The sequence below is a fragment of the Centropristis striata genome, chromosome 9 (assembly GCF_030273125.1).
Source record: "Centropristis striata isolate RG_2023a ecotype Rhode Island chromosome 9, C.striata_1.0, whole genome shotgun sequence".
Taxonomy (NCBI): domain Eukaryota; kingdom Metazoa; phylum Chordata; class Actinopteri; order Perciformes; family Serranidae; genus Centropristis; species Centropristis striata.
The window spans coordinates 18,871,831-18,893,513 of NC_081525.1; the positions used below are offsets into that span (position 1 = coordinate 18,871,831).

General features: G+C 40.9%; 1 protein-coding gene across 2 annotated transcripts in view; it reads right to left on the reverse strand.

Moving 5' to 3' along the window:
• Positions 1 to 21,479, reverse strand: part of fryl (furry homolog, like) — a 78,972-nt gene extending 57,493 nt beyond the window's left edge. The window contains exons 1-2 of one of the 2 annotated variants that reach the window (XM_059341516.1): positions 21,322 to 21,479; positions 16,316 to 16,385 (exon numbers count right to left, since the gene is read on the reverse strand). Coding sequence is in view for 1 of the 2 variants with exons in the window: in XM_059341515.1 (XP_059197498.1) it covers positions 2,400 to 2,472 (73 nt within the window). In the remaining variant the exon portion in view is untranslated. Of the gene's footprint in view, positions 1 to 2,399; positions 2,971 to 16,315; positions 16,386 to 21,321 lie in introns of those variants that run through there. The other variant, XM_059341515.1, reaches the window with a different exon arrangement.
• Positions 21,480 to 21,683: the final 204 nt, after the last annotated feature.

Here is a 21,683-nt window from a genome sequence, read left to right on the forward strand (position 1 = left end):
TAGATAGATGGAAGTTGGGTTGCGGCTTAGAAAGGCTTCTGAAATTAGGCCCTCTTTGTTTGAGAGGCCCAATGAAAAACTGGCAACCAGCAAAGGATAGGGGGGAGAGGGGTGAGGGGAGCGGTAATCAGAAAGAGGGACACATGGAGGAAAGCTGTTTACTCAACAGGTGGATGTTTTGCTGCTAAGTTAACAGAACATATGTAATGCAGACCCCTTTTCAACGTTAGGGATCAGATGGTCCACGGTACAAGCATTTTTATGTATTACTTTCATTTCTCAAGTATGCATTTCCTTGAGGGAGAGAATGCAGACATACAATATGTCCTGGAATGTATACTGCTCCTCCATGTTGTTGTTGGGTTTTTTCATGGTTTCCAAGTTTAAATCAATGGTTTCTATGTCTTTTTGAGAAATGCGTCTTTGAATTATGATTAGACCATACATAAAACAATAAATACATAAATACACATTTTAAATGACATTCTGTTCAAAGTCATGGGTGTTAAAGCCTATATTCCAGCAAGCACAATCCTGGATGACTCTCCAGTCTATCACAGGGCAATTATATATACAGACGCTGTGTGTGTGTGTGTGTGTGTGTGTGTGTGTGTGTGTGTGTGTGTCAGTAGCAACAAGTGCCTGCAAGAATAAAGTAACATTTATTTATTTTTATTAAAACATACGTTCACATCTATGGGCAATGAAGTGATTATTATTTGCATGGCCTGCATAGCTTTAAACTGTAAGGAAGCCAGAGCACCTGGAGCAAACGGATGCAAAGACAGGGAAAACATGCAAACTCCACACAGAAAAGCTACAATTTCAGTCCAACCTCATCACTTCTTTTTTATTCTATATATATAAATGTCAACATTGGCAGAATTTTAGCCACTAGACCAGAGTGCTGCATTCACAGTCCACTGATATACTTTAGAAAACTAGGTTCAACTTTCTGGTACAGTCCTGAATTGGTTGGCAAAAATGACTGAAATTAAGTCAAACAAGTTCTTAAAAACTGAACAGATTTCTTAAAAACAATTATGTATGTATATAAATCAATACATGGTTTACCACCAAACTAAATCTCACTTCTATCTCTAATCACTTTTGGTTACCATGTAGCGCATATCTAGTGCAAACTTCAAAACTTCCATATCTAGAACAGACTTCAAAACTGCCATATCTAGAGCAAACTTTTACAGCACATTCCCAACCGCTATCACAAAGTGTGTGTGTGTGTGTGTTTGTGTGCGTGTGTGTGTGTGTGTGTGTGTGTGTGTGTGTGTGTGTGTGTGTGCATTTGTGAGAGGGAGAGAGAAAGCCGATGTGAAGCTCTCATCAAAATGTATGATAGAAAATCTCTCAAAACTGTATGTGCAGGATACTTTGATAGAGGATACCAAAATCCAAGTAAGACCAATGTGAGTCCCTGAAAAAGGCAAACCATACATTCCTTATTCAGACAAGTCTAATGTTTGGTTGGAGTTTGTGCAGCTAAAGTCCTTCAATCACAGCAAAGCTATGTATTGTACCAGTACCTCACACAACAACTGAAACCCCTATTGGCAGTCAGATATGATTTTTTTAATGCATCAACAATATTGAAACTGTGTTTTTGAGATACACAAAAAGCAGAGTTGGGTATATGTATAAGTATTAATGCAAGTAAACTAGAGTGATGAATCAGCAGAAGCAGCAGCAGCTGGACAATTGGCAAACTGCTGTGTCCACCTTTGTCCATCACTACATTTCAGCGAGACTGAGGAGGCAGCTCCTTTTTGATTTCTGATGTAATATGGGCTAAATGGGAAGCTAATAATAGGAGGGAACCAGGAGACGGATCAATAGTAGGGAAACATTAGCTGCCCCAGAGGGAAGCAAGAGGAGGGTATAAAAGTAGGAGGAGATAAGGAGGATTGTGTGGAGAGCTACTAGAGGAAAAGAAAGAGATCTGGATGTTAAAATATTTTTAAAAGTTGACAAAGATGGAAAGGGTAAGCTGGGAGCAGCAGAGAGTACTTTAAATCCACCTGTGTCCTGTAACAGCAGATGCTCATCAATAGAAACATTATCTGTGGGACAAACAGGAGCCAGTAGAATGATGATGGGCAGGGGGAGGAGGGTAGACTCTGCTGAAGAAGGAGGTTAATTGCTGCCACCTGCACACACATCAAACAAGCCTGGCTAAACCTGGACTAAACATAATCAGTCATCTTGACAACTCCATTAATAACCGCTTTTCTTATACAGGAAGAAGATAGGAAATCTCTGAGCATAGATTGGATTGCATGCAAGCATGTACACCGCTGCACAGGTCTGCTGGCTGTGTGTGGTAGATAAGTCTGGTGGCCAAGTGTGGTATGTAAACATGTGTGCACGCTTGGCGATGTACTCACAGCTGCTACTCCAAGACTTGAGCAGAGATTTGATGCTGATCTCAAAGAAGACCGAATCCTGCAGGCTCAGCATGGTGGCTCTCAAAAGTTATGCTTCACCGGAAAAAGGCACAAATAAATTCTACACGGCTCCCGTCACTTTCATTTCATGAAACCCAAACATTCCACTCTTTTCGAATAATATACACCTCTCATACGCCTCCCCCGGACTTGATACTACCCTCCACAGGTGCTAGTTAAACGCAGCATCTTGAAAGCCAACGTGAGCAGCTGCTGAAGAAAGAGACCCAAGAAGTGCTACCGGTTCGTTTCCTCTGCCACCTAGTTCACCGAAGAGTAAAACTGCGCTGGGAGAAGAGGAGAGAGAGCATAGCCAAGCGAGTTAGAGAAGTATTCCACCCCAGCGCCCGATGCCCACTTGCCAATCCACAGAGTCTCTCATCCCCATTTCAGCTCAAAAAAATCCAGAGGTGAAGGACAAAACTGCGTGAGAACTTTTGCTCCAGATAGGGCAGAAACAGCAGTACGCGACAGAAGTCTTAACAATGCACGGCAATATTCCCTCTCCTCTTCTCTTCCTGTGTGTGTGTGTGTATGTGTGTGTGCCAGTCCTAGCCCACTAGCGCTGTCAGCCACCCTCCGCCTCCCCCAAAAGCTCTCTCTCTCTCCATTCGCTCATGAGCAGCCCCTCCTCTTCCCAGTGAGCTCTTGTTCTTTTACTGATGCCTGCTCTTTTCTCTCTGAGTGAGAGCGAGCTTGTTTCAACAGCAAACAGAAGGGGGGGGGAGCAGAGTGTGGGGGTGGGTGATGTCATCAAAATGCTGCGAGTGTTCTCTGGCTGTGGCTCAGCAATGCATACGCATGTCAGAGCTGCTACTGTTCTGCCTCTCTCCTGGCCTATCAAAACGACACTTCCTGTAAGCTCCACAGCAATACTGATGCGTCATCCCTGACTGCAGTAGGAGGCAAAGGAAAGAATGGGAGGATGGAAGAAAGAAAGAAAAAAGGGAGGATAAACTGAACATGGGGGGGTGCACACACCGCAACTAGTATTCCTACCTTTATTCTAATCTCTGCCTTAAAATAATTTTAAAAAATGTTCCTAAATAATGTGCCATGTACAACAATATTCAAAACAAAGTCAATTGTACTCTAGCTGCACTGAGGTATGTTCATGGTTTCTAAACTCAGCTGATAGCGATCCAAGTTAATCTATTTGTTAAACTAACCGTTCACACCCAGTGGAGTCATCGGCATTACATCATTGCTCTGTCCAAAAGCTACCAGACATAGTAACAAACAGAATGATGCACAAACTCACTACACAATGCATCAGTGAAAAAAAATCCCACTGAGTTTGTGTGAATGTGTGTGAGAGAGACACAGACATCTGATTCATGTGATATTTTAATCTTTTGTTGATGGCAGTTTTACCTGCTCTCACAGGGACTTAAAAACAGATCCACATGACATCAAGCAATTTGTAGTCAGGCGCAGGATTAAGTTTGTTAACAAAATATTTGGAGGCTAACAGCACTGGGAAGGCTGCAAAAAGACAACTGTTCTTTGTCTTGTTTTAGTTTAGTCTTCATTTCTCTCTCGCCCTCAGTCTCTCCCTCTGTCACATGTCCTCCACTACACAAGTTATGCAAAATGAGGCAGAGCTCATTGCAAACAAACACAACACAAGCAAATGCTTTGTCAAGCCCTGGCTGGTGCTGCCCTGATGCAGGCTTTCACTGTGAAACTTGTAATAAACAAGCACAGACCCAGTGCACATTTGCAGCAATTTACATATTGCTCTATTTCATTAGATGACATCTTGGAGGTTTTGGATACAGTTACATGCGGTTTGTAAATCATGGAGAGACATTTCAATGTGAAAGGTTCTTGGTGATCAACAAAAGTCTCATTCTTGTAAATGTAAGACAGATTTCATTCTCAAATATTAAGAGGACTAGATCGCAATATTGGGAAATTTGCCTATACTTGCTGAGAGTTAAGTTAGAAGGTCAATATCAGCTTCATCTCTGTCCAAGAGTGAATAAAAATGTCAGATAACTCCTGTGTTCAACCACATGATTAACAACAGAACCAGAGGTTTGGAACTCCTTTGCACATTTTTGTTTCATTGGCGTTTTATATTTTGTTTCAGTTATCTAATGTATGCAGTTTTTCTATCCAAAGTATTTTGAATTTACCTCATTCAGATACTGTTTTGCTCCACCACGATTCTGCAGATATTTTTATTTTAAGTTCTATTAACCAACCAAGAGGCAATCTCCGTGCCTCAAAAGTAATGCCAATGCAAAAGTGCATTAAACCTGCATTCTTTCTAATGGCCAGGAGGAGGCGACTGCTTCAATTGCAAAAATAAGTCATATTGTGTAGAAGTCTACCAGAAAATTACCCGACTTCTCAATTGATTTATTATTTCAGTAAACATTTTCCTAATAAGCTCATGGTCTCATTTGCGAGTTTCAAGTCTTCTTCAATACAGCATGATATTCATATGGCAAATTATGGTCCCATTTACAGTAAAATAGATGATCAAGCAGGGTATGCTTTAGGGCAGAGCTAGTTTGTGGTTGACAGGTTGCTATCACAGCACATCATGTTTTTGTGTTAAAACTTTGACTCTTTCACAGTTGGTTTTTAGTTCACAAAAGTTAATTGTAACATTTTGGTTGCCTTAAAAATGTCTAAAAGACACTCTAAGGAGGATGTAAATTTGATTAGCCAATGCACCTTGCTAACTATCTAGCTAATGCTACCATTCGCTGATAACTTCCTATAACGTCCTCCTTCCTAGCTCCAACCTCTTGTCCAAATATGGTCACTTATGTCTCCAAAAAGCCAAGATGGCCAAAGTCAAACAAAATGGCAAACTTAAGGCTGTAACTGTAGTCCACAAGCCAATTGTTGACACCACAGCTATGTCCACTTCTTTGACTCAGTCTATGTACCCAACGTAAGTGCAGTGGCTCACGAGAAATCAGCTGGATAGCATAATATAGCTTTAAATATGGCAATTACACTTTCGTTATTTCAAATGTAATTGAAGAAGAAATCCCCAATTCCAGGCCCTATGTCCCACAGAGTCCACACTGTAACTGGCACTAGCTAAATGCTGAAAGGCAGACGTATTTGGCAGAAGCCTAATGTGTACACATTATGTTTAAAAACAGAATTAGAGCACATATTGTCATCCTTATCAGCAAACCAGTTCACATACAAACATTCAGAGACCTCCGGTGCTGTTTTCTGTAAACCAGCTTTATTGTTTGAGGAATGCAGCAGAATAACCAACAGCATCAGCTCTCTGGGAACATTACAGCTAAGAGCTACTGTCCAACACAGCTGACGTAAGTTGAGGACCTCAAATAAACAACATTATAACCGACTTCCTGGAAAGAGGAGCTCACTGATTGAATAATCTCAACTAAATGCACAACCAAGGCATGTTATAGTAGCTCCATTCACAAAGTAGCAGTGATTGACAGCTAGCCATCCTGGCTGCAGACGGTATAGGGGAGCTGCTCCTCCCAAGAGCCCACAGGGTGGAGGATGCATTTCCTGTCCTGGCCTCTCTGAAGGGCAGTGGTGGGAACAATAATCGATAGGAGCTGTAATTCAATCCCTGACCTCCCCAGTGGTGCCTGGGCTGCAGAGGACACGCCATTTAGATCCATCACAGCAGTCTGGGTATGCAGCACAACTCTGCAGCCTGCACAGCTCCTCACTTACACACACTCCCTTGAGAACCAGCAATTTCATACTTTCTTGTAATAATTATCAGGACACAAACTCTGCACATTTAGATTTTAAACATTTTACACACATATTGACACACATTTTTTTTCCTGGCCAATTTCCTCTGTAGCTGTGTGAGGGTGAATAATCAAAAACATCTTTATAAATAACTCCTTGCACAAACCAGACACACTCAAACCCAATGACAGAACCTTTTTTCCTCTGCTCAAGCAGGAAAATGAACAAACTCATTTCTCAGATTTGCCTGGCAAATCAAGAGGCAACTCATTTCAACAAAGAGTCATTCCTGGGTCAAAAGCATATTGTCTCTGAGGAATGACAGAGCAGAATCTGAATTAAAACTCATCTTAAAACGGGTACAAAAAGGTCAGCTCATTACTCATAGCACTTCTTAAAATTAGCTGTCTTCAAGTTGTTCACTACAGAGGAGCATTTATTGGGAAAACTGGTTGGAGCAAAAGCACTAACAATGATTCACAGCATTTGTCTTCCCAGCTATGACACCATATACCCACTAAGTGCCGAGTCTGCACTGAGCTGCACCATTATGGGGTTTGTTTCACTACAGTTGGCTAATAACTATTTAAGAAACCCGATGAATAAGTCTATCCAGGCTGTCTGGATACACCCTATAGGCTGTCCAGACCTTCAGAGCAGATGAACAACCCACCAGTGCACACTCATGTACAGTCACATGCTCCAAACACTCCCAAATCACAAACAGGAAACCTGCTGCACCCATTAACCAAATACTGTCCCAATCAAACCCTTCCCAAAAACTCAGCTGTACGTCGTGCAACTGGCTGATGTCACTGTGTGCGAAGAAAGACAAATGACAGAATGAAAAGAGCAGCACCACCTTAAAAGCCAACTCAAGCTATGCCAGTTCTGCAACAAGGGAGTGGCACTCAGGATAATTAACCCTGCGTTTAAATCAGAGCTGAGGTATGAACACACCAGAATACCATCCCTTACATACCTCTCCTTACCATCACATCACTTCTTTTATTACATAACTCACCCTTGTGACCCCTGCCACCACGAACATGATGAAAAAAGGAGAATTGTCTAAAATGACGGATGTTTCCTAGTTGGAAAGAAAGAAAGGAAAGATTTGAAAACAATATGCCCAATCCAGTCTGTGGACATGTGATCTCACTGTTTTTCATATAAATATCAACATATCACCAGCAGCCTAAGCTGAACATAAACACATATACAAAAGCACCTGGCTTTACAGCTCAACAAGTCTCCAAACCAAAGCCCAAACAAGCTTCATTGTTATTGTGGGTTAGTTTAGCTAGCTATCTTATCAGGTCCCCTTCTCAGAGGCTAGGCAAGTAGAGCAGAAGGGAGAGTTATGTTTTAGCCATGAGCAAACACGGAGCAAGCATGCTCTGACAGGTAGCACTGCATAAAAGCCATACTGAGATACTGACGACAAGCCATCACCCCACTGCTGATGCACACTGGCTGGCCTGCACGCACACATAATTCATATGTGGACACACATTCAGTAAACCTTTAACTACTGTATCCATAGGCACAATCGTAGACCTACTCCAAAGGATTAACCTTGTCAGCACAACTCATTCTTTAGAAACAACTGTCAAATTTTTGCTCCATTGAAGGCAGGCCACGATAGTGTGATCTGATATTCATGTTAATTACATTTTGTTTATTTTTTCCTATTTATTATAGCAGTACAGGGCATACTTAGCCAGCGAAATAGCTAAGCATTATGGGGGAAAAAAATTGCATCACAGTTTTCCATTGATGGTTCCCCATAACGTTTACTAGGGATGTCCTGTAATAGTCTTTACCAATACCAGTGAAATTCAACATTTCTTGATAGCCAATTTGATACCTTGGTTAAAAAACCCACAAAAACAATATATATATTATTTTTCCTGACCGTCTGAGACAGAATGAAACATCTGGATGACAACTCAAGCAGTCATCCAGAATTCATAGACCCTTAGTTACATCAATAACTGTCATTCTATGTCATCCTTCCTGACCGAAAGAGTAAATTGTCATCCAGGTTTTTCATACCGTCTCTCGTGGTCAGGAAAAATTCTTAGAACCTTAATTCCATCACTTGTTTGCTGTCATTTTCTCTCCTCCTCCGATCTCTGCATGTCAACTGGAGCAGGGCTTTGCACGCACACACACAAAAGGTGCAGAAAAAGGTGAAAGGAGAGAAAGGAAAAGTGACAACTTTGCAGTCCTCAAACTTGTTGCGAATACTATCAATATTAGATGCTCTGTTTCAACAGAGTTGTTAGGTTGAAAAAAAAAAACGTGCATACAGGTGTCCAGGCTGTTCCTTACAGTTCCTGTGGTATTGTAGCAAGACAAGCATTTTATTTATCTGTTTTTCAGATATCACTACCTCCGTCCAGCATGATGTAGGACCACATCAAGTAGATACCATCCATGACAGCAATTCTCCAATGCTAAAGGGCATGCATGCCATGTATGGACGAACATACAAAACAAGCAAGTAAAAAAACACCAGCTGTGTTACAACACTCTTCATTAATAATCAAAGAAGTATTCAACATGTGCATCACAAGACAACCCACAAAATCGAATGCCTATATACTGTATAACCAAATGATATAGAAGGGGAAATATAAATACATAAACAGAGCAGAACTGACCACAGGTTATGTGATGTTAAAGCAGCTTTAATACATTTCTTCACCAGACTCCAAAGCAAGCTGGCAAACATACAGCTTACAACATCATCATATACAGTTGTTTACCAGTGACCTGTGAGCAAACAATTGCCTATTCACTACACTGTCCACGTCCAGCAGGCAGCCCACAACATTAGCATTTGGAAATTTTTGGCCGGCTGACAATCTTAAATCCACTTTTCATTTCCAAGTCTTTAGTTTGCTAGATGTTCAATAACTTTTTCTACCATTTGGTGTTGAGTAAAGTTAGTTAAGCAGAGCTCGTTTGTGGATAATAGGATATGTTCACCATTGCCAACAATGTTTTCACACTGTAGTTGGTCATTGGTAGTCAATGGATTCAAATTTAAATTTGGAAATATACATTAGTCACTGTTATGTCGATCATATAAACTTTTAACAACTGAAGAAATAACCATCACCATCATCTTCTTTTTGTGGCAAGAAAACTAAATATGGGTTATGATGTAAATTCTACTTCCTCTAGCCAGTGTGGTGTGACCGTACCTACACATGTCTGACAGAGGAGCAGCTAACACCCAGTGCTGTCTCTTAAAAAATGTCTGAAGGGCACATTTTGGGGAGGGGCTCACTAACTAGGGTAAAAAACATAATATTATTCAACTTGATGTTTGTCAGTGCAAGATACTCCACTTTAAGATCTGAAACAAACAAACTTTTTTCATTCTGTGCAATGTATTGGACATTAATATTAAAGAAATACTCCAATTTTTAATGAAGTAACTCTCAGCTGTTCATTATGTTGTGTTCTTGCTTTTAACAGACATGGGATTGAATGTACACCAATTACACATTACATGAGGAGTTTATAATGGATCTTTTTATTGAATTAGATTCTGTGGCATTTGAATCCAACAGCAGCACTATAGTCAGTGTCCATTGCTGTGCATCTAATCCATTCGTGTGCAACCTCAGCCTGTATACAGTATTGCATCTATACATTCTATGTATGTACTTGTTAGCATGTACGCATTAAGGGGATGGGGATGGGGTGGTGATAAAGCCAACCTTTGGTTAAATGTTAACAAAGCTCAACATACACTAAACTAAAAATGTAAATTACAAAAAGCACCCATGAAATGGGTTTAGCAAAGATGAACAAATCATGAGATCCTTTCTGCATCAATATGAGGGTGAGTTAGTTGTACCTTTGAGGCGAATTTGGTTCCTGCGGCCAGGTGTGGAGGACCTGATACCAGGATCTACCGTCATCATTGGATCTCCTGGAACCTCTTCAATGGTCTGTCCCATGGCTAGCAGGCCCAATCGTTTCATACGAAGGAGCCGGGGACCTGTCTCCCTGGGTAAGGCTCCCACATGTTCAATGGACCCCTCCCCTGAGATGACAGCCGGGACCAGGCTTCTCAAAAACTCCATGTTCAACAAGACTCTTCCTGTCTTTCACTCTGTTGTGTAGTCCAATAGCCTGCGCCATGCCATTCCCCAACACAAACTACCGGTCTGCTTTATCTACCCCATTTAGAGACAAGCAAGCAGACAGGGCAGTTCCCGTCTCCAGCTGCTACCTATACGGAGCAGCTCCACATCCACTCTCTGTCAAGTCCTGTATGTGTTGGCCCTGAGATCTCCCCTTAAAGACCAGGAGAGACACTACCTGTCAGGCTCTCTAAAAGTTGTCTGTCACGTTGACTAGCTACAGTAAACAGCTTCAGTTCTTCTAGTTAGTTAAGACAGAGTGAGAAACTTCTTACGCTGCAACATTACCTGTCTGCTCACTGTGAATAGAGAAAGCAAGCAGACATGGCATTTTCATGGGCCGTGATGTAATTGTGAGTGGGCAGGGCTATGTTTGAGTGCCAAGCACTATCTGGGGTGGGACTAGAACATGTTCCACAGTAGATAACACAGGCCTGGGCCACCAGCCAATCACAACAGAGACGATACAAGCCACACCCTGCCGGCCTGTGTTGCTCACCAGTGAAAGAGACCAGGAGAGGAGGAAGAAGATTGACAGACACTAGAAAAAGTAGGAAAGCTCCACAGAGCTGGCCGCACTGGCCCGCCTGCGTTCAGTGATAGCGCTTATCACTGTCGGAATGGTGTTACTTGTTAGCATTCATACACAAACTCAAATGTTTGTATGCTTTGTTACTAACTTACTCAAATAACAAGAGCATCCGTCCCCTTGCTTTCACTTCTGCTCGACTGCGCAGAGCTATTATGAAGAGAAGCAGAATGAGCAAAGTGATGGGGTCTGTGAAACGGGGTGATGACAGACTGCTGTGCTCTGCTTGGCTGCACAGCTTGTACCTGCAGCAAACTCATACCCTTCCAAATATCCCTCGCTAAGGAGTGAGAAGAGCTACACTGTGCTGACTCTCATAAAAGCTTGCTGCCTAAAGAAATCATCAATTTGCTGTTCTAAGGGACTGAGTGCAAAAATTAATAGGCCATCCAAGCAGCAACATTGCCAGTCCTCAATAGCAATACAAAGCTGTTACACTCAACAAAAATTAAAGACGACTGTAGCACCAGTGTGCAGCTAATTGTTAAAACACCTTTAAGATTAGCCTTTTCTGCTGAGTCATCCTTAAGTATGCACCACAACAACACAGTTGCACAATACAAAACAGCACAATTTTATCTCACTCTAATGAAGACTCCATTAGGCATTTTAACATTAATATTGAATTAAGTGACTATGTGTGTAATGTACAAGGGCTGGTAGTGCTATAGAACCCAATGGGAATTAAAGCTCAGCCTTGCAGCTTCAGGCTCTTTTAACTCATTTTTGGTTCTGTGGCCACACATAGACCCTATGGTTGAGTCCCATGTGAGTCTCACCATACCACTCTTATACAACACTCATTATTTAATTCTAGCAGGAAAAGATAGGTGGACGTCATCTGTCTTGCACTCTATATAAAAGATGGGAAGACCTATGGACTGTACAAAAATTAAACCAAAATAAACCAAAATATCCTGGATATGGGCACTGCCATCTTGTGCTGGTGTCATAATTTGGAGCCAGAGTCTGTGCAGCAGTGGGTGGCGGAGCTGCAGTATTAAGGTCCCGCCCAGACATCCACCCGACAAATTGAAAGTCAAATCAAAGCTTGTTGTTTTGGTTACTTATTAGAACAGTTTCATTGCGGTAAGTGTATTAATTAAAGTTTATTTTGCTCCACAGGGTAAAAAACTCAGTAAGGCCGGTTTGAATTTTATATAACAATGCATAACAACAATAAAATTAAAAAGTGACATTATACAAAAACAGAAAAAAGGGATAAACTATTGAAATTAAATATGTAAATACAGTCATCGAAAAAATTATTAGACCCTTGTTTTCTTCAATTTCTTGTTTGTTTTAATGCCTGGTACAACAAAAGGTATATTTGTTTGGACAAATATAATGATAACAAAAATAGCTAACAAGAGTTTAATTTAAGAGCTGATATCTAGCCATTTTCCATGGTTTTCATGATAATTACCAAAATCATTATCAAGAAAACCATGGAAAATGGCTAGATATCAGCTCTTAAATTAAACTCTTATGAGCTATTTCTCTTGTTATCATTCTATTTGTCCAAACAAATGTACCTTTAGTTGCACCAGGCATTGAAATGAACAAGAACTTGAGGAAAACAATAGTGGTCTAATATTTTTTTCCATGACTGTAAGTTATCCATATAACATCTGCAGCAACAGGAGGGATGTGATAGTGACTTCACAGAAGAGGTGAAAAAAAACTAAAAGATGCAGTCAAGGCACCGTCAAGAAGTATTATAGTGGTTAACTTTTAATGTGAGACTCTTTCCCAAACAGACATATAATACCATTCCAGTTTGTGCTATATCAATTGTGGTTAGCACTGTAAAGTGGATAACATTATGCTTTGGTATGATATTATTTCTCTTACATATCCTCATGCCCAAGCTACCATCTCCTTCAGAGACAACTGTTTCTTAAAGTAAAGATAGTAAGGGAAGAAAAGAATGCATTGTGTGTAAGACCAGTAAGTATGGTCAGAAATGTATTAAAGGAAGTGCTTACACCCCTGCACTACTGCAGCGTGTGAAAATTTCAGTGGGATGATGTAACTGTTTTAGTATACGAGAGCCTGAAGGGAGGAAGTACAAGAAAAACAAAAATCACCATTCTCCATTTCTTCCCCTGTGTGATTTCTCAAAGCGCTATACAAAAACAGTAGTTATTTATTCAACTGTGCTTTCATATTGCATTTATCCAGCACCAAACCTTACCTGCAGAGTAAGCACAAAGTGGTAGAATGCAATGATAAATGCAGTGCAGCAGTTTTGTGAAAACTCTGCCCTCTAGAGGCCAGCTGGCAGAAAAGCACAGCGAGCAGCACTAATTGTTGAAATCTACTGACAAGCCCCAGTTTGCTGGGAAAAAAAGAAAACGCTCAGCAAGATTTGATGGCACACCACCAGAAGGCTTTTTAGAGCTGGACTCTGGCTCACAAACACATTTGCAAAAGGCTGGACTCTGAAAACGCTCCATTTGTCCAGAGCTGTCAATTTTTTGTTGAACGAAATGTACTTTTTCTCTGATAAAATGACATTCATTGACTGATAAATCCATTTTCAACCTTTAAAACCCACAGAAAAAGTTGTGAATCAAAAGGAAACAACTTGAAAGGCCTACGAATAAAAAAAGCAATCTCAAAAAATGGTAGTCTGTCACCAACACTACTGCAAATTAGTGTGTCCATTATCATTATACATAAAATCACATCGAAAACTTCGATTGTCCGATTGTCAATGTTATTATCCAACTGGTCTGTTCTGGTTTTGACAAAACGACACTGAACTCAATTCAATTGGTAAGTAAAACTACTAAGGTGAGTGAAATATTGGGTCTATATTTTCTAAACAATTATGTTGCCACAGACAAAACATAATCACGTCAGGCACCAGAGAACACGAGAAATGTTGCTTTAAGTTGTATATGGGATGTTTATTGGTATAATGCAAGACTGAGGCCGAAGCAAAGATGCAGAGAAGCTGAGGCAGCAGATCCTGGTCGAATCACTAAATGAGTCAGAGAGAGAGAGAGAGAGAGAGAGATAGAGAGGGATGACTGATGAGGCAAAGATAGCCATCACCCGGCCTGAGCACCACAATGGTCAGTGGAGGCAGCTGTGGTTTGTTGGGGCCAGGTCTGTGGTGCTGTTGAGTTAGAACAATGCTCCTGCACAGGAGGCCCAGATCCCAATCAGCCCAGGAATGTGGAAGAGGAAGCTCTGGGAACAATGTGCAGCGTTCCTATGCCATTCTGGGTCCCACCCGCTTCTGCCTTGTTCTGCTTTCAAGCAGGAGAAAACAGGAAAACTAGTGGGCTGGGGCCCAGAAGTCAGAGTCCGTTTTGCAGTCAGCTGGGAGGGTCAGCCAGTACCCTGACAGCACAATAATGCTTCAGTCATGTTGATCACTCTGGGTATGCATATATCTGAACTGCTACTCGACCACTTGGAAGTCAGTAAACAGTTTGGGGGCTCTGTCAGGCAAACTGAATACCAAAACAATGTTGTACTGCCCTCTAATGGTGCAAACAGCCACCACACCATAGCCCACAATCCTGCCTTCGTCTGCAGGCCTCTGATGTGTAACCTGAAATTATGAAGCAATGAAATTACATTTCTGCTCATGTGTATGTGACTGCCTTGGTGCAAATTCTTATGCATTTAAGGTATTTAGAGTCAACATGGTAATACCAATTTATTTTGCCTACTTCAAATTTCAAGATTAAATTCTCTTACTAAAGCTTGCTCTCAGATTGCCGTCAATAAACTCTGGCAATTCAGCCGATGAACGTCTATACATTCCATTATGGAAACCCAAATGAAATAGTTTATATACAGTATCTAAAACTGTATGCTTGTGTATACCATAACAAAACCACCACTTGAAAAGACACGGGGACTTCTTTGTACAGAAACGACCTGGGTGAGGAAACATACATCCTTTTCGTTCTTGCTTATAACATACCTACACAACCCCCTTTGATTCGTGCTACTTTGTTTATCAACATAATAGGGAACCTACAAGCTACGTTTCTAAGGGTGTTTCATCTGCAAACAGGAACAAGAAACGCAATGTTCAACATTCAGACACAGAGACAAAGAGATCAAGCTGGTTCCGGCCAGTCCTGATTGACAGTTGTGAGGCAACCCACAGAGAACTGGGTTGTCACTGCTGAAGAATGTGAGAATGTGACCTGACTAGACCCTGCATCCAAATCATCCTCTTCTTCTGACCTGACCAATTATCATTCTGAAATGGCACTCCTCTCCCAGAGGCCGCAATAATATGCAAAAACAGCAATAAGAGGAACACACCGGTGCAATTCTACTTCACAACCTTTACAGTTCCTTGCTCAAGCAACATGAATAAACCACAGGCCACTTTTTTTAGCCTTGTTTTTTCATGGGATGTTGATGTTTAGGACTTCAACTGAGGGTAACATGCATAGCAGAATAGTGGTTATAAGCATGTTGTTACTTCACTACTTAACTAACTACCACAAGCATAATACCTACGCTAATGAAATCCATGCCCTACTTTATAACTGTGGTGGTTATGTCTCACCCAGAATGCCATTTTGTTATTATGATCCACTAAAAGTTTTCCAAATATTGTATTTAACATTTAGAGCTAAAATAAAAAACATAAAATAGCCCAACCTATCCTCCCACTTCGACAGAAGACTCCCCAAGCATCCGTTCTACTAATCAGATCTATCTGGTTGCTGCTTTTACAAAGCACAAATGTTATTTGATCTGATATAAACACACTCCATTTGTTCCTTTTGTCAAAAGCTTGCTCTGTGTACTTTGAGGGAAGTTAACCAAAGAATGTTGGTGTATCAGTTGTTAATCTTACCATCTGAATTTCACTCTGAATTTTTTAGATTACCAGTTTTCCTGTTATCTCCTTTTGTTACTTAAATATGTAATTAAATATGATATGCAAACACTAAAATAGCACATAAATAAAGTTGTTATTTTTCTGTCACAAGGTTATTAGCCATACCAGCAGCCATATTAAAAATCTGTCCCATATTACAGGTCTGACAAATATACTTGACAAGGAGATCCTGGAATGAAAGTACTTTAAACCATTTGGCCTATATGGAGTTACTGCATAACTCTAGTCAGAGAAGAATGAGGTATTTGTCACCTTATGACTGCAGCATGGACAACATTTATTGGCAGAATGAAGTGAAATTGTCCAAGCAATACTGAAAGTAGTGTTTGGGAACTAAATGCCTGCATGAAAAGACTGAAATTTCTACTTTCAGAATACAGCAAAAGAAAAACAATGAGATTAATCCAACACCCTGTTCATTCCCACACTACTTAGCTTGCAGTCTCAGTAAAACCTAAACCACACCGCACCGTGGAACACTGCCCACTTAACCCGTGTGACGTACCTTAAGGCCATAGAGCAGGGGCTGGAACTGGAAAGAGAAAGGAGGGTCCACAAGTTCACTGCACAAGAATCTGAAACAGAGAGCACAGAAACCATGTCTTAAACAACGAAGCAGCACACTGACTAGGAAACAGAGACAAAAATGATCTTGGTCATTTATCACTACCAAGTACATAATACTGGTCACAAAACATTAAAACATCAGCAGTCATATAATCAGCATCTGTGGAAATATATCTTTCATTTCTGGCTTTGAACTTTCTTACTGACACAGGAAATAATGTATTTGAGTGGCAGTCTGCAGCCTTACTTTCAAGAGATCCGATTCTACATTTATTTAAGTTTGTTCAGTCATGACACAGAACAACTTCCTGTATGACGACTGAGCTGTAAAGGCGGAGTGCGGTTGGACGGTTCAGACTCTTGATCACAGCAAAGTAATAGGTCGACTGTTGACTTCAGCCTGGTTTGCCCTGTGCTGGGGACAGGATTAAAGCCACCTCCTGAGCAGAGTAATAATCTGAAGATTACCCACTACATCCAAGAGGCAGTTACGTAAGCGATCAGAGCCTCCAAAACTGTACTTTCCCTCCAGTTTATCATCACAGTGGCTGAAAAGGGCTCCTTTTATAGTCAGGTAGTCTCACACCTATCCAAACAATTGTTTCTGTCGTTCTTAGAACAGAATGTAGCATATTCATAACTTTAAAAACAAGAAAGATAAAAAGGGTAGGGTACAGTACATGAATTAGACCGACATAAATAAGAGAAACTTTAACCATTATCAAACTGCTGTGAAACAAAGGAAGGAAGAACGAGTCACACAGCAGCCAGACTGAGAAGTTGAGGTGTGAGAACTTCCACCCTAGCACTGAGGACAGATGGTGAGAACAGGTCACCGTTGATATCAAGTCAAAACAAAACTAAACTAAACAAAAACCTCGACGGCCCAAAAGCCATGTCGCGGCAATATACCATCACACATACCTTATCCCACCCACCACAAACACAGTAAAAAAAAGAAAATTCTCAGATGCAATCACTCACTTCTCACGCTGACAGACCTGTGAATAATACATCTGGCTTCCTGTTCCAACGAAGCGACTCCAAAGAACAAAAAAAAGTGTGACCACAGAAAAAGGGTAAGCCAAACCCTGTGCACGTCCTGAATGCTGTAGCGAAATACAGCCACAGACTAAGCTCCTGCTCTATATTTAGGCTCTCAAACACACGCAGTTCTCTGGTGGTGCAAAAACATATCTTTTATCTCCACATAGCTCCAAAATTCTTCTACTAAATCAATGCATTTCTGTGTCAAGGATAAGGAGTCTAAACATTGTACATTTTGATGTAACTGCAACACGCGGGAAGGGCTAAAGGTCAGCGGAGAAGAACTGATCCGATCAATGGTTAACTTGACTCATCTAATATCACCCTGCACACAGCAAGGATGCTGCAAATAGGAGGCAGATAGTCCATCCAGGAAATAAGAGCCCTGACAAAGGCAAGATTGTCCTGTCTCATTTCGCTGTGTTCCCTTCAGCTTTCTGCCACATATCGATTTCCAGCAGCCTGCAACAGCTGTACAGTTTCCTTCAAGCTCACCCTATGAATGAATCACAGTTGAACATCAAAATTTAGAAAAACAAACACAAGCGTGTCTAATGTGATGTATTCGCTGAACTTGTCTTGAAGAATTTTGAATCGCTTATAGTCAGAAATAAGCAGCGAGTGCGACAGTAAATTAGACAAAAGAGGGATAGCCTATATCTGGCTCCCTCCAACACTAAATGACAGGCCAGACCCTGTTGTAATCACTACCTCTTCAGCAGAAACATTACTGGCTTCTTCCGACTGGGAAGGGAAGTGTATGAACAAACATATTTTTGCATGTTACGACAGATATCCCTCTTATCTTTATCTTGCTCTGGGTGACATGTATAGCCGGAAAATATGAAGACTTATTGTTGTAGCGTCAATGGATCTAAACATGGCAGAAATACTGGAAACTCCACTGAGGCCGTCTTGAGGGCAAAGGCAGGGTGGTTTCTTTGGCGAAGGCAGACCCAAACATCAATTATGCTCCAAAACCTCTCTCCCAAAGCCAAGGATAATCTTCTTCAGCAGGGCTCAATTATGGGTTATTTCTAGCTAGACTCAGACCTTATTGTGTGCTACATCACGCCAAGTATTTCAACTGACTCAATGAAAAGAATGCTGTATACATGTAAATCAGCGTAACTAGTGTTATGCTGTAATTTACTTTGTACTGGGAAGTAAGGCTGTTTATATCTTTTTTTTAATCATTGCGATCTCACCTTGCACAATAAACACATTTTAAAAGAGTGCAATATTACACGATTTATTGAGGGACTGTCTCTTTTTCTTTGGATAAGTTTGATCACGATTTTGGGATATATCAGAATTGTTGTTCTTTTAAAAAGTACACAGTGAATCATGTTAGCACCACCACAAACCTGCAAACCCAGTGTTGGTGTGAAAAGGTTGCGGGCTTTTAAAATCACATTGATGGACGCAGTGGTCATTGACTGTCAATGACCAGTTACAGTCTTACCTACAGTATCAATGCAAACCAAACATTTTTTGTAAACATAATCTTTTTGTCCCAATTTATGTGGGATACTACCTATTACAAAGCAAACCAATTTATTTACATTTTTGGAACCATTTTGGAACACCATCACCACGTTCAATCATTTACCAACTCATGAATATTCTTATCTTCACGGTTTCACAGTGAATTTCCCACAAACAGAATGAAAAGTCACAGCAATGCTGTTCAATCTTAAGTTCTCTTGAGATACAATTGGTGTTGGGTTTAATGCTCAGTGCAAACTAATGCGACCATTGAGATGGATTGGTTTGGGACAATATATTATTCAGCCAAATTTGTGTGCAGTTCCTCAATGTATTATTTGTTCAGTTGTCCAGTTAATAATTTAGCCATGTGCAAATGCAAACCCACACACCTGGATCCAACTGGTCAGTCTAGGTTTAGATAAGAGGTCATCCGCTGTAATCTGCTCCAATAAGTGAAAGCTCATATCCTTTAACATGTATAGATAGATAGTTTAGAGAGGACCAAACAAGATTTTCCTATGAACCGGGTTAACCACTGTGAGGTCAAGGGGCATAGAAGCAGGTGCTGAACCAGCCAAGATATTTGTGCATTTGCAAGTTTCAAAAGGAAAAAGAAAACGACTGCTGAAGAAAATGCTGCCATTATGCACATCACTGGTAATGTGACACCAAAAAACTGTATCAACTGATCACTGCTGCAGAGTTCAAACACACCACGAGACACAAAAACAAAAGAGTTAGATGTTATATGAAAAACACAAATTAAGAAATCAATTTGTTATTTTTGTATTACATAATATTTTTGTAGTCACCACTGAAATGCTGAGTTAACAGTTAATCCTTGCAGGGGGCAGCTTAGTGAGGGGCCACTGTAGGGGTGTTTTACAGAGCATGGTTTTTCATCCCCATGCTCTTCAATGCCATTAATGTCTTACCAGATTAAACCAAACACACTAATTCACTGGAATTATGCCCCAGATGACCACAAATAGATAGCCATCTGCATTCTAGGGGGATTCCCTCTGGTTTGTGCATGCTCAAGAGCATACACTACACATCTGTACTGCCATCAGAAGCTTATCCTGGCATGGATGAAGGGGGATCCGCCTGTTGCAATGACCAATGATCTAGCAGGCTGAGGCAAGCACAACATTGCTAAGTCTTGTGTATAAATGCCCATACTATGCGTTCTACTTTGCAGCACCCCTGCAGTGGCCTTTCAATATGGTACATTGCAGCAGAATCAACCACTGTTAGAAAAAGCAAAAGTTAAATTTGAATTCACATTCTAATAACCTCACTTTTTAATCCAAATATGCACAACAAAGTTCTCACTACTCATAGCATAGTCCACACTCATGTGGGCTCATGATTGAACACAAAATGACTTTTCTTCTGTCACTGTGCTTTCCTCTGAAATAGCTTGGCTATCTCCTCCTCCAGCCACACAGCAGACCGACCAGATTCCTCTCTGTCTGTGTGCTTGTGCCACTGCTTGTGTCTCTACAGAAAACGAACAAATGCTTCATTGTGTGTCTGATGCACTCTAAACAAGGAGAATGAAGTCCACAGAGGAATTTTAGATGCAAAGCTGACAGTTCTCTCACTGTTGTGCCAATGTATAAGAACCACCATGCTTTGGCATGTTATGGCTTAGTTGATACCTTCAAACACACCATATTTCAAAGTGGGAGTTCACACAAACATGTGCTCTCTAGGATAAAGGCAAAATAACACAGCTTTATTTCACTCCTGTAAGTCCCAAATGTATCTAGTGCTTTAAAAACATTAGGTTCACTGAATTATCTGTGTGTGCGTGGTTATTTTGATAGGATATTGCGGGTAAACATATTTTGATGATAGTTTTGTTGTCTGACGTCAATATCAATACCACCAAGACAACCAAAAAGGCACATAGCCAGGTTAAAACTGGCTTGCACTGGTAAGGTAACGTCCATGGTAGCTTTAAGTTAGCAACTAGCCTGGTGTTAATATTGTATTGAGCAAACTGCTAATGTTGAGCAGAAGGCTAGCTAGCAGCAGCAGTTTAGCTGACCTGCCAGTTATCAACTAACGTTTTAAGTTAACGTTCAATATTCTGGTACGATAGCAATGTTAACAACCCAGCTAGCTACTTGGAAGCATTAAAACTAATGACAATGAATTTAAACGGTGCTTACGATTTAACTTGCAGGGCAGCTAGGCGATTAAGTCACACTAGCAGAGGAGCCAAACTCCTTCTTTAGCATGCTACGGTTGCCAATTCTGTACCACAGTTGGAGTGCTAACGTTAACCTCAACGGCAAAGTTAATCACGGAACTTGGCGTAAGACAACGTTAACAACATTAGATTGCATCCGCCATGTCCTCAATTACTTCAATATTCGTAAAGCTGACGTTACTCACAACTTTTCTTTCCTCTCCCTGTAGTTGAGCTAGGTAGCTAGCTTGCAGACGTTCTTTTCATTTGCCGAACAAGCTTCACCGTCCTGGCCCTCCTCCATGGGAAGGATTTGCGTAGTGGTGTGATTTTTTTCTCTTAGGCTGTTTCGGTGTTGGGAGAGCTCCACTGTCAGAACAGACGGTAGCCTGTTTGTCCCGCCTCCTTAATTTTGATTGGCCGTGACGATGTACGCCTACATAAAATACAGCTTTCTATTTCACCAAATACGTGGCAATCCGGAGAAAAAGACCTGTTGATTGGATGACGTCCTGGGTGACGTTCTCATGGGTCCACTTTTCATTTGAACCGGCGTACACCGAACTTG